This window comes from Carica papaya, chromosome 5 (genome assembly GCF_054855325.1).
Source record: "Carica papaya isolate Zhongbai chromosome 5, ASM5485532v1, whole genome shotgun sequence".
NCBI lineage: Eukaryota > Viridiplantae > Streptophyta > Magnoliopsida > Brassicales > Caricaceae > Carica > Carica papaya.
This window is the reverse complement of record NC_142313.1, coordinates 36,656,791-36,670,522: the sequence shown is the minus strand read 5'-3', so window position 1 is coordinate 36,670,522 and position 13,732 is coordinate 36,656,791. Positions and strand designations below refer to the sequence as shown.

Genomic DNA, 13,732 nt, shown 5'->3' with positions numbered 1-13,732 from the left:
TGCATATAACTTGGGATAAGCATATAAAATTTTTATGTCCTTTGATTGGCCTAAAAAATGAGATAGTGATATTTTTTATTCAAGTATCCCATCTTATAGTTTTTTTCAATTTGGATTTTTCCTTCCAGAAAGTACATGACTATATTTGAAAAATCTCTCCAACCATATATTGCTATATGCTATATTTACCTATTTGGACATAATAAATTTTATAGATAAATTTAAATGTTTGAAAAAATTACTTATTTAATTTTAAATAATATTAAAATAAAATAAAATATATTAAAAATTGTCAAATTTCTAATTAAGAGAATATATAAAAAGAAAAATAGATTTTATTGAATTTGCACTACTATAAACTGACAAGAAAGTATGAGAAGTATTTTTAACTAAGCAAGTTAATTTATTTACTGGCTAGGAATAAAGTACATTATCTTTATAGGTTCATTTAGTCTTTTTTCAAAAAAAATAATTTATCTTATATAAATCAATATTTATAATTTAAAATTTTTTAATTAGATTAGGACTAACGATAATATTTATTTATATTACATTATATCTCACAAATTTAATATGAGAATTCACATATTTAATTTTATATTTCTTTTTACATATAAATAATTGTGAAAATACTACTAGAAGATATACAAAACCATCGGCTTGTATATATATATAGATATAATTACTTCTGTAATTTGTTTTTTTATCAACTTGAATGTGTTTGACTCATTTTCACTATCATTCACACAACTACATTTTCGCTACGATGATAATATGATAAAAATATGGTGGAAGCTTTGAATTTTTTTTCCTTATTTGTGAAGAGGGAAATTAAAATTTGACTAAAGAACAATGGAATTATATACTTATTTTCTATATTTATAAATTTGATTCGCTCTTATACATTTTATTGAAACAACAATAAAATTATATACCCATTTTCTATCTTTTTAAGTTTCATACTGTTTTTATAAATTTTAATTTTAATAATGTTAGAATTTATAGTTAATTAAAATAGAGAATTGCAATTAAATGAGTTTGATCTTCCCACGTTTATTTGATATGATGATTGAACAGTTGGCTATAAAGGAAAAGTTGAATGATTACTCTTCAAGTTTGCAATTAAAAAAAGCTTTAAAACTTCTTTATATAAGGTAATTTCATTTTAATGCTTTTCCATTATTTTTTAAGTATAAAATTTAGTTAATTTAAATTAACTAGCCTATACTAAAAGGACAATGCCTAACACCTTCCCATCTTGTAAAAGTTTTGATCTAAAATTTGGTTCAAAACTAATATATATTTTGGTGTCTAATCTCACTTAAAAAATAAGATTAATGGCAACTTTTTTATACCTTGAATAAAAATTTTGCTTTGTAGAGTTTTTTTAACCCCCATTATATTATGATAATACCATATGAACTATAGTTGCAGCAAGAAAGTGATTTCATTATCTATAAATATCATCATAATCAATACATTGGGAGTCAATAAACTTTGCTCTCCTTACTTGTTATAACATAATGGTAGGCCCTTGTTGCTCACTTTTTGAGTTAAGGGAGACTCACAAATAGTTTTTGGTTTATATTGGAAGAAGAGTCAAATGTCTTTCATTGTTTTTTCATAAATACCACCAAAATATATCTTATACTCATTCTCATCATTTTTTTCTCTTTTCATTAATCACGATGCCTTTATTCGACTGTTTAGGCATCATCATGAACACGTCTTCTGAGGAAGTCTTCTTATTAAACTCTGGTGTCTTTCTCTTCAATTCATGAATGTACCTCTTCAATATATCTTTTGGCTTGTACTTTGAGTGATACAATTCCACAATTCTTTTTACCTCTTCAATAGCGACACTTCCCTTTGCCTCATAAAGAATAATTTTAGTACTTGTAGTGCAATCATATGTCAACTTAAATATTTATTAAACATTACTCACACAATAACTTTATGCAATATTGTCCTTTGGTTCATCTATAAGTTCATGCTGGAAATGTTCCACAACCTTTGCAAACAATAAACTAAGTTTATTCACCCATATAATTTGTAAATGTATAATACAAAAGAATTAAATTTAATCACCTCATTAATGGGATCAATCTCTTCTTCCACTCACTTTCTCTTTCCCTTCTTAATTGCACTCCTCATCATCTATAAGTACCAAGAAATTAAGTTAGTGTGAATTTTATTTTATACCTATAAATAACAATATATTACATAATTAGATTAAATTAGTTACTTCGGTAGAATAATTCTCATTTTTCATCTTCTTTATTATAGAATCAATGAATCCCAACATTGAAGACTCCATTTATACAACACAAGCCAAGTTAAATCTAGTGATCAACTCAATAATAAAAAGATTGATTTTAATGTTTTATATTAATTAACTACTTCATCAATGACCCACGATGTCTCACTTGTTACTTCCTTCAGCTTTTCCTCTATTATTGGTACTTATAAATTAAAAGGCAAACCAAGTGTATTTAAATCAACATTATAAACATTAATGAGCTATTATATACATTTTTAACTAAGCAGTTATATATATATACACATACATAAATGTACACAATCCGCTTACCGAAGCAGTCATTTCTTTCTCCATCTTCTTTTTGGGCTTCCCCATCAGAGGCATTTATTCGAAAAAAGAAGAAGAATTGAGATAAAATAGTTCAACACTAGATACTTAATGATGACTTAAATATTTCTAATATATACATATTAAAGAAAAAAACATACAGAAGAAGTCATTTATTCCCCATCCACCACTTTCTTTGGTCTCCCAACCTTTCTTCGCATAGAGTTACTCCCTTATTCTCCATCTATCTTATTCTTCCTCGACCTACTGACATTTTTTTGCAAAGGATTACTCCCTTCTTCCTGTAGCACTCTAGAACTACTTCTTTCTTATGGTTTCTTCTTTCTTGGTTTAGGAGTGGGCTTTTTTGGATATATCTCATGAAGTATAAAGTTTGTCACCTCTACAGCTGATCAAAATGATCCTTGTGATCCATTATGAATAAAATACTACAGTTCCACATCGGATAAATGTTGTCAAGGTTTTTGGATAATCATGTATAAACTTTTTTATTTCTAGATGCATGTTCCAAAAAATCAATTTGTTCACTTCAAAAGATTAAAGTGACTTATTGAATCATATATGCTAGTTTTACGTTATCGTTGTTCAATAGTCCACCCTTCAATTCTTTGCTGGATTGTGTACTTGCAATTAGTTTTAGGTCGATTGAGATCCTCTGAAGTATACTATCAAAAAGCAAATTAACCATTAACAAGTTTTCTATAAATCAATTTTACCTAAAAGACGATATGAGAGATTTAAAGATGAAAAATCTACTGACAAGTTCAATGTTATCAGCCATGATAAGAAGATTCTCAGGAAGTGTGAATGAAATTATAGTTGTTCCAGCTACTAAACACTTCTTTCGTTTCTTGCACTGCTGTTGTTCCCTCAATAAATTAATTCACATATTAAGTACTCAATGACCTAAAAAATAACATACATATATATATATATATACAAATTATGTAAAGATCATTTGAGTGGGTTTAAAATGATAGATTTTGTTCAATTGTTTCTTTGGGGGAAATTGGGTTGTTATCTCTGCCCCCATTGTAAAGTTTTCTCTTCTACCACTGATTGTTTTGCCTCTGCTGCTTGATGTGCTTTCTTCTCCTTCTCTTATTCTTTCAATTTTGCTTTCAACTCCTTCGCCCTTTTATGTTCCAAAATAGATCATTTTAACGAATTTTGAAAAAAGCCATTAAAACCTTCACATATCTATATATTTCAAAACTTACCCCAATAATCTTTAGTATTTGGTTGATAATATTGGACAATTTTGTTCCTTTATTGGTTGAGTTTTGATCTACATCTTTTTCACCTTTTCGCGCGTATGGTTATATTTCGCAACCAATGAGTTTTCCACTCTCATTTTCAGACGAAAGTGATGACATCTTATTGAATTCAAAGCATATACATATATAAAGAGAGATGTTAAAAAAGAAAGGGAGAAGTGTATATGTGGGGTTGAAGAAAGGGGAAGAGGTATAAATAGCAGACAAAGGATGAATGATGGATGGACATTTATATTGAAGGCGGTTGTCATGAGGGCATTCTTCATAGGGAAGTGAAAATGCGATTTCATTTTTTTCTCATTTTTGAGAAAATATAGATTTTATTACATTTTACATTTTTTGTTTTATTCTAGAAAGATTATTACCTTTTATTCTTTCCTGTCAATGTACTTTTCTTTTTTCTTCTTTCAATCCATACTCTTTGTCTAGTAAAAAATTCATTATCCTTATTCCATATTTTATAATTATCTAACAATTAAGGTAAAAAAATCTGTACTATTTAAGAAGATCAATGTTGTAGATTTAATTACAATTTAATCTAAATCTACTGAATCTTCTATTATATACATATTGTAAGATTCCAATATATTCATATATATATATAATTAAATAGAGTTAAAAATACCCTTTTATAAAAATCTTGAGCACTATTAAAATAATACTTCTTTTCAAAAAAAATTACAAAGATATACTTCATGTATATTTAGTAGTCTATTAACAAAGTTTACAAAATTATATGTATATATATATGTATAGTTCTTTAGCCTATTTAGTATCTATTGGTGAGTGTTGTTCGTTTCCCGATTGTGTTGCCTTAAGAAAAATATTGATTTAAATTTTTAAAACTAATAACTTCAAGCAATATTAGTTAACATTGAGAAACCATGTATGGAAAATATTATGTAATTATTAGATGAATTAATTAATTGTATACTTCCGTAATTTTTGTAAATAATTTAGTTGACAGCAAGTCTCACAAATAAATTAAGTGATTGACAGCAAATCTCACAAATTAGGTGATTGACAACAAATTGCATAAATTGGGTAATTAGCTAGAATTAGAATATTTGATCGATCATTAATCTCATCTCAAACGTGTATATATGCCACACTTTTATTCAATGAAAATCAAGTTATTACTTTTAGTTCAATATGGTATTAAAACCACCACCCTCTTTATCTGTTCCTTCAATTTCCTCTTTTTGTTTTCTCTCACAATTCTCCATATTATTTTTTCAACCATAATGGCTTCCGAAGACATCTCTGCATCTTCTACTGCTTATATCATCATTCAAAATACTCAAGACCCAAATAATTCTCTTGTCACCATCGACACTACAAGCATCATAAATTGACTACCACCAACTACATCACGTAGAGCCTCCAAATTTGAAGTCTATTAGAAGGATATGATCTGTATGGCATTCTTGATGGTTCTCATCACAGTCCCACACCAACCATAACCATTGATGGTAAGACATGTCCTAATCCAGCCTACACAATACAAAAGCACCATGATCGTTTTCTCTTCAATTAACTCCTTGGTGCAGTCTCTCTGCCCATTCAATCTCTTCTTTCTATAAGACCATCTCTTACAGGGCATGACCACATCTTAATAGGCTAATATCTATGTCAAACCATTTCGTGGTCACATCAATTATATTAAAAACTAATTAAAAAATGTGTTAAGGGTTTCAAGACAATCTCAAAGTATATGTAATTTATCAAGAATCAGGCTGATGAACTTGCTTCTCTTGGAAAACCAGTTAATGAAGAAGATCTCATTGATAAGATTCTTGATGGCCTTGATAAGGAATACAAAGGAACTATTGACGTGGCTAATGCTCGTAAAATGCCTATTCCTTTCATAAAATTCATGAAAAACTCATTAGTAAGGAGGTGTCTCCCCAACAATCACATGTATTACCATCATTCTTTCCGGTCACCACCAATCTTATCAATTGACATGAGAATCAATCTTAGTAACCATCTCCTCCTTGGCTTCTTTTCGTAACTACCTTTCACAACTACGGTCAACAATCCATTACTCCTCATAATGATCATCCACCATCACGTCCATATCTTGGTTATTGCCAAGGATGTGGTATTCAAAGATGCTCTATATATCAACTTGTCCATGCTCAATCATCATTAGCTCCATCAATAACACATGCACAGCCACCATGTTCTCCATAGAAGCAGCATGCTCACATTGCATATCTTGCAGCCACTAACACCCCCACATGGCGACTTGGTAGTCAAGTGTTGCACCATCTCACCTACAGACTTGAATAATCCTTCACTTCACACTTCTTATGCAGAGTCTGATGATATTATGATTGAGGATGGCTCAAGTTTTTACATTATCCATACTAATTCCACCACTTTTCCTACTGTTACTTGTATCTTTAATTTATACGTTACTTGTATCCTTATCCGTAGGCTCGAATCCATCTCACAACCAATCTTTACTCAACCATTCCATAACACACTCTCTAAAACTCCATGTCCCATATACGAAGCCCCACTTCCTCTCAACCAAACTTCGGTAGATTGAGCCTTACCATCTGATTGACTAGAACATTTCCCCAACACCATCAAATAACCCACACAATCCATCCTATAATTCCTTAACTCTCTCTAAAACCCCTCTCCTCCAAAATAACCATCCACCAACACCCACACCATGACTATTCACGTTAAAAACAAAATTCATGAACCCATCTAAAAACTTAATCTTACTACTATCATCACCTTAAGCCACCAACTTGAGCCGCAAACATTGACCCAGACCTTCAAAGATCCTAAATGGAATCGTACTATGTTTGGGGAGTATGATGCTCTTGTACGAAACAGAACATGAAAATTATCCCATCTAATTTTATGCAAAATATTGTCAATTATAAATGGATTTTTATAATTAAACATTTACCTAATGGCTCAACGACAAGTACAAAGCTCAACTAGTTGTTAAAGGGTTCCATCATTGCCCTAGTGTTGATTATCATAACATATTCAGTTAAGGTTGCCAAACCTACCACTATTCACTTCGTCCTCAGTCTTGTTATTAGTCAATAGTGTTCTCTTTATTAACCTGATGTCAACAATGTCTTTTTATATGGTTATTTATAAAGATGTTTTCATGAACACAACCATCAAACATGTTTTTTTAATTGTGATAATTCTATACATGTCTGCAAATTACGTTAAGGCTATATATGGTACCAGGCTAAGACAATTTTTTATAGCATCTGGGTTTACAAACTCTTATATAGATACATCACTCTTTTTCTTCAAACTAATTATTATTTTTTTTAAAAAAAAGTGTAAGTATTATATTGACATAATGGTGCCAAGGAGGCATCTTCAATGTACATAGGATTTACAAATTGGTTAGCATATCAATAATGAAAGCAAGATCTTCAAAACAATCAATGTTTTGCACAAAAATAGTAAAACCAAAATAATGGAGTTAATTGTCAATGATAATGCTAAATTATATTTCTTTGCATTCAAAAATCCTGTTGTTTCTCTCCTTCCATATCACCCAGAAAATGGTGAGATGAATGAGTTTAAGAGATTTATGTTTGCTAGAGAAGCCTTCTCAAGCAAGGAGTTAGGAAGAAATAGAATCTTTTTTAACCCAAGACAACCCCAAGAGACCAAGAGCCACAGACTAGAGCTTGTGAACAATATTACATTCAAGTAATAGATGATTGCAAGATTCTAAGTTGTTCTTATAGAGAAAACATCTATTGAAAATAGGAATCCCTCTCTTCATGAAATTGTATAAAGTGAGAATGCGACCTTTTGCAGCCTCCCAAGTGAAAAACAAAATTTTGGGAGTAGCTCCTACTTTTCATAGAATATTATGAGGAAATAAATGCCCATTGTTACTAGTATTTCCAGTTAACAGGTTGTAAAGTGATTTGACAAAAAATTGAGCATTATTCATGATTTCCCATCTCAATTTGTCTTCCTAATATGAGATTTTAATGCTTGTCAGTGTCTGTAAAAGAGTTTCAAATTACTCAATTTTTCAGTTATGTGAAACCAGATATCAACAATGCAATCTAAAATTCCGCATATACATCAGTAAGAAAAAACTCAAAACCCTAAGTAAACACTCTCTACTTGTTTCGCACTCAACAAATGAGGAAAAATCAAGGTTATAGGAAAAAAAACAAAGAACTAGAATTGAAAAGACACCAAGAGACTTACCTCGATAAGTGATTCCAATTCCTAGCACAACAAGTCAGTCGAAGACCCACTCACTCACTCTTGAAAGCTTGAAAAAAAATATCTGAATTTTATTAATAATTTGAATTGTGTTTGCATAAAGGGGTGATGCCTTCTATTTATAGGGTTGGCCATCCTTATTTAATTTAAACTAGGAAATAAGAATCATAAACATAATTCTTAATTTTAATCTTAATAAAATACTAAAATTTAAATTGATTAAAACTCAAAAACTTAAAAAGAATGTTACATATCAAATTGTTTTCTCTTTAGACAACTAGATTCCTACTTGGACACCTTCTTTAAAGTCCTTTCGAGTCTTGAATTTTAACTTTTTTTCCTTTTAATTTTTGTAGGTAGTGGCTGATAGAATAGGCCTTCCATAATTGTGAAAGCCGACTCTTCTTCACCTTGGTCAAACTTTTACTTCTTCATGCATATGGTCTTCCTCTTCTTTACTCCTCTTGATTTTCTTTTTCTACTCATCTTAGGTGTCTTTCTTTTCCTCATCTACTAGTGGCTGTATGAAGGTCTCCTTCCTTGAAACAGATATGTAATTACATTAAAACTGGAAGGTGGTTTGCAACAAAGGGTGATCCTCCTTGAGTTGAATGTGTTCTTGCTTGCATGTTTGTCTTCTTCCTTTTCACCTTTGTTTTTGTTTGCTATGATGTTTTTCTTGACTGTTTTTGTCTCTATTTTGCTTATGTTTTCTAGGTTGGACGAAGTCTACAGAGATGCTTTAAGCCTCTTCAAAGAGAAAACACAACTCATAATGGCTAGGTGATGGTGATTCCCGCTCAGGTGCGCGACATGATGTTTTCTCTTTCTTGGCCATCTTCTACCTAGACCAAAACCAGATATTTCAAGCCTTTGCTTGCTTTATCTGGCCTATTTTTATAGCTTTTGGACTCTCAAAATCAATCTCTTGGGTAGTCCAACTTTGGATGAGAAGATTGAAAGTTTTTTGGAAGCTTTTAGCGTGGGCTCGGTGATAGGTCCCTCCAGGACTTGAATCATTCTTCCCCCTTCTCTCCAACTATCTTATTGGTCTTACAGGTAACCGTCTTTCATTGTGTCTCTTGTGTCTAGGTCTACATCTTCCCACCCCAGTCCCCCCAATCGAGAGGATTTATCCTTGAATTGTCACCTACATCAAAAGAAGAAATGTCAGAATTATTAGATGTAGCAGGCACTTTGTACTCACCTAGGAGATCAATTTTGTAGGCATTATCATTGATATGCTATAACACTTGGAAAGATCTATCTCCTAGGGAGTTAAACTTAGATTTTTGTTGCTTGGGGCGGAGATCGGGAGAGAGATAGGAGTGCGGAGTGAGTGGAGGTCAGGGGAGAGAAAAGGGATACGCGAACGAAGGAAGTGACCGTGTGAGAATCGCAGGAGGAGAGAGAGAGAAGGTGACGGTACAGGCGGGAAAACGGTGTGGGAGAGAGCGGACTGTGTGAGCAACGCGGAAGGAGATAAGGAGATGTTGTGGTGTGAGGACGTAGTCTGAGAGAGAGATAGGTAGAGGCAGTGGGGAAACACTGGGGAAAGGTAGAATCCGCGGGGTGAGTGAGGTGAGAAGAATGGTGTGGCGGGAGGTTGTAGCCCGAGAGAGAGTTAGGGAGAGATAGGGAGTGAATGTTGGAGAAGGGAAGGATCTACCGGGTGAGTGAGATGCTTGGGGAAAGAGAGTGGGGTAGCTGGAGCCTTGGGGGAAGAAGGACGGGGTGAGTGGGGGCAATTAGGACATGTCGTAGGCAGCTGGCGGAGAGAGAGACAGTGGACGAGAAGGAGTGGTGTGTGTGTGTGTGGCCGACGGGGATCGATAAGTAGACGATGGTTGTCGAGGTTGGTGCGCAAGTGAATGAAAATGGTGTGCGTGCATGGCCTGGTATAGGTCGAGAGATGGTTAGTGGTCGCCGATATCGGTGACGAGAGGGAATGATCAGAGTGTGTGTGAGTGACCTGGTATAGGTCCAGAGATGGCTAACGGTCGCCGATGTTGGTGACGAAAATCAAATGAATGAAAATAGTGTGCGTGCGTGGCCTGGTATAGGTCGAGAGATGGTTAGTGGTCGCCGATATTAGTGACGAGAGGGAATGGTCAAAGTGTGCGTGCGTGGCCTGGTGTAGGTCGAGAGATGACTAACAGTCACCGATGTTGGTAACGCAAGTGAATGAAAATTGGGTGTGTGAGAGTGGTCTGGTATAGGTCGAGAGATGGCTAACGGTCGCCGATGTTGGTGACGCAAGTGAATGAAAATTGGGTGTGTGTGAGTAGCCTGGTATAGGACGTGAGATGGCGAACGGTCGCCAATGGTGGTGATGGGAGAGAAGGATTAGAGTGTGTGTGTGTGGCCTGATAGGGGGTCGATAAGTGAATAATGGTCGCCGCTGTTGGTGACGAAAATTATTGAAACTCGTGTGCGTGCGTGGCCACTAGGGGTCGATAGGTGTCAATGGTTGCCAAATCTTGGCGGTGAATGGTACCACTAGTACGCCTGGAGTGCCGTCAGGGAACGGACACTTAGGGTAGGTAGAGTTGTAGGTGCAGGAGGAAAAATTGGAGTTCAGTAGTGAACTATTGGTAGAGGCATAGGATTTTATATTGTTGCATCTCACGCATGTATTTTGAATTTAACCGTACTAAGTTAAATGAACTCACTCTTTCTCTTTTTACAGATGATGTAGGGACGGAGTCTAGATCTAAGTTGTTGGATTCTGAACGTAATGTGTAGAGTACAGAATGAAGAGTTTCGTTTTGTTTTTACTGAATGGAATATGTAGAATTGATGGTAGTATAGATATTGAGTATGGTTGTATGGTGTGCGATGTATTGTCCATGATTGTAGGATTATCTTGATCATTGGATAGTGCTAGTTCCTTTTTACAGATGATGTAGGGACGGAGTCTGGATTGAAATTGTTGGATTCCGAACCTAGTGTGTAGAGTACAAGATAAAGAGTTTCGTTTTTTTTTACTGAATGGAATATGTAGAATTAATGGTAGTATAGATATTGAGTATGGTTGTATTATGTGCGATGTATTGTCCATGATTGTAGGATTATCTTGATCATTGGATAATGGATTATGCTAGTGGTTCCTTGTGCATGACCGTTTTGTTATGGAATTGGTTGCTTGTTAAGTACGTCCAAAATGAAAAAAAAGAGGCGTTACAGTTGGTATCAGAGCAAATTAAGAGTACTAATGATGGGTGCCACTATTATGCAGGTGAGTCAAGGGAGGTGACGAAGAAGGGTAGGGGCCGACCCCATCGTGAGCCCACCCCGTGGGCCCCACGATGAGCCTCGGGATTTCACCATGTACCACTCACTGCATTTCAAGGGTCACCCTCGTGTCACACTGTGCCCCCTCCCGTACAACCGAGACACGCTGCTGGTCCATCGGCAACCCATGCAGAGCAGTCCGGCGTACAGCAGGAGGACTTTAACCGGCTGTGCAGAGTGGTTGAGAGTCTAGCTACCGTGATTAGAGATAGAGAGTTGCGGGCAGAGGCAGCATCGATGCCACAACAAGGCGTCCCCATAGGGGGGTGTGGATACGAGCAATATTGGGAAATACTGAAGGCTGAACCCTCCTACCTTCAATGGGGAGTCTGATCCACTGGTGGCGGAGGATTGGATAAAGGAGACAGAAAAATTATTCGTAGTGATGAGTGTGACTACAGAACAGAGAGTACAGCTGGCTACATTCATATTGAGAGGGTCCGCTGAACGCTGGTGGAAATTGAAAAGAGGGGCCTTGGTCCCACCAATCACCTGGGAAGTCTTTTTAGAAGCTTTCAATGCAGAGTATTTTCCGAATTTTCTGAGACAGTGAAATGAAGCAGAATTTACTGAACTTAGACAAGGGAGGTTGTCTGTGGTGGACTATGCCGAGAGATATAGATTTGGGCCGGTTTACGCCCGAGGTCATGATGAATGAAACTAAGAAGGCCCGACGGTTTGAGAAGGGGTTACGGTCAGAATTGTATCACCAAGTGGCTATGTTTGCATTTCCTACATATCAGATGGTATTGGAGAAGGCACAGTTGATAGAGGCACTGTATAAGGAACAGACTGACAATAATAAAGGACCCTCCAGTTATAGACGACCGCCACCAACTTCTAGTCAAACAGAGAAGAGGCAGAGAGTGGTTCAGGAGGCAGTTCCGGGTCATCAGATGGCCCCGAGCAGTGGGATGTGCCCACGGTGTGGTAAAAACCATGGTGGACGGCCATGTATGAGTGGCAGTCGAAGCTGCTATCGGTGTGGGAGCACACAACACTTCGTACGAGATTGCCCCCTGCCGAGAGATTTTGGTCGGCCGTTGCTTCAAGGGCAGGTGTTTGCCATGACTGTTCCGAAGGCGGCCGCTACTTCAGGAGTAATACAAGGTATACTTTACATTTCAAATATTCCTGCTAGAGTACTAATTGACATTGGTGCCACACATTCATTTGTATCGCCTAGGTTCGCATCTAGACTAAGGATAGAGACTCGGGGGTTGGACCGGGCATTGGTAATATCTACGCCAACTAATGGCGCTTTATGTACTGATGTAATGTTTGACTCTTGTGGGGTAGAGATAGAGGGGAGGAAGTTAAAGGTAGACTTAATTTTGCTAGACATACAAGATTTTGATGTAATACTGGGTATGGATTGGCTTGCGGCCCACCACGCCCATGTAGATTGTTTTCGCAAGAGGGTAGTGTTTAAATTGCCAAACGAAGAATCTGTTTTTGTATGGGAAAAATCAATGAATAAATGAGTGTTACGTTGAAAGATATGTTAGTATGAATATATGCAAGAATTACCGTTTATCTATGTCCTTGACAGGGAACGATGGTAGGAGACTTGCACTCCAAGAGATACCAATGGTCAGAGATTTTCCGGACGTATTTCCGGACGACTTGTCGGGCCTGCCACCCAGTAAAGAGGTCGAGTTCACAATAGAACTTCAGCCCGGCACCCAGCCCATTTCCAAGGTTCCTTACAGGATGGCGAAGACAGAACTAATGGAGTTAAGTACACAGTTGCAAGAGTTGTTGGATAAGAAGTTTATTCGACCTAGCGTGTCACCGTGGGGGGCCCCCGGTATTGTTCGTTAAGAAAAAGGACGGAACTATGAGAATGTGTATTAATTATAGAGAACTGAACCAAGTGACAATAAAGAATAAGTATCCATTGTCCAGGATCAATGATTTATTTGATCAGTTATAAGGGGCACAAGTATTTTCAAAAATAGATCTACGGTCGGGATATCATCAGCTACGGGTAAGAGCCGAAGACATTGCTAAGACGGCGTTCCGTACCAGGTATGGGCATTATGAGTTCCTAGTGATGCCTTTTGGGTTAACGAATGCGCCTGCGGTGTTTATGGATCTGATGAATTGGGTGTTCCGACCCCTACTGGACTGCTATGTCATTGTCTTTATAGATGACATATTGATCTATTCGAAGGATTCGGGGGAGCATGCAGAACATCTAGCAACGGTGCTAGGGATGCTCCGGAAGGCCAAATTGTATGCCAAGTTTAGTAAATGTGAGTTTTGGTTAGATTAGATAGCATTTTTGGGCCACATTGTGTCGAGAGATGGG

General features: G+C 36.0%; 1 protein-coding gene across 1 annotated transcript; it reads left to right on the top strand.

The window, feature by feature from the left end:
* The first annotated feature begins 5,129 nt into the window (after positions 1-5,129).
* On the top strand, positions 5,130-12,969 carry LOC148265823 (uncharacterized). The gene is made up of 7 exons (XM_088220541.1): positions 5,130-5,226; positions 5,652-5,784; positions 8,842-8,907; positions 9,028-9,115; positions 9,217-9,323; positions 11,719-11,907; positions 11,969-12,969. The coding sequence occupies exons 1-7, from the start codon at positions 5,130-5,132 to the stop codon at positions 12,900-12,902; spliced, it is 1,614 nt and encodes a 537-aa protein (XP_088076667.1). The 3' UTR covers positions 12,903-12,969.
* The last annotated feature ends 763 nt before the right edge of the window (positions 12,970-13,732 follow it).

Excerpts from the sequence above, each read along its gene's own strand:
- LOC148265823 (XM_088220541.1), top strand. The coding sequence starts at position 5,130 with ATGGCTTCCGAAGACATCTCTGCATCTTCTACTGCTTATATCATCATT. Across the intron at positions 5,227-5,651 it reads TGTCACCATCGACACTACAA|TTAATGAAGAAGATCTCATT; the intron begins GCATCATAAATT and ends TTGGAAAACCAG. Across the intron at positions 5,785-8,841 it reads AAAAACTCATTAGTAAGGAG|GTTGGACGAAGTCTACAGAG; the intron begins GTGTCTCCCCAA and ends TATGTTTTCTAG.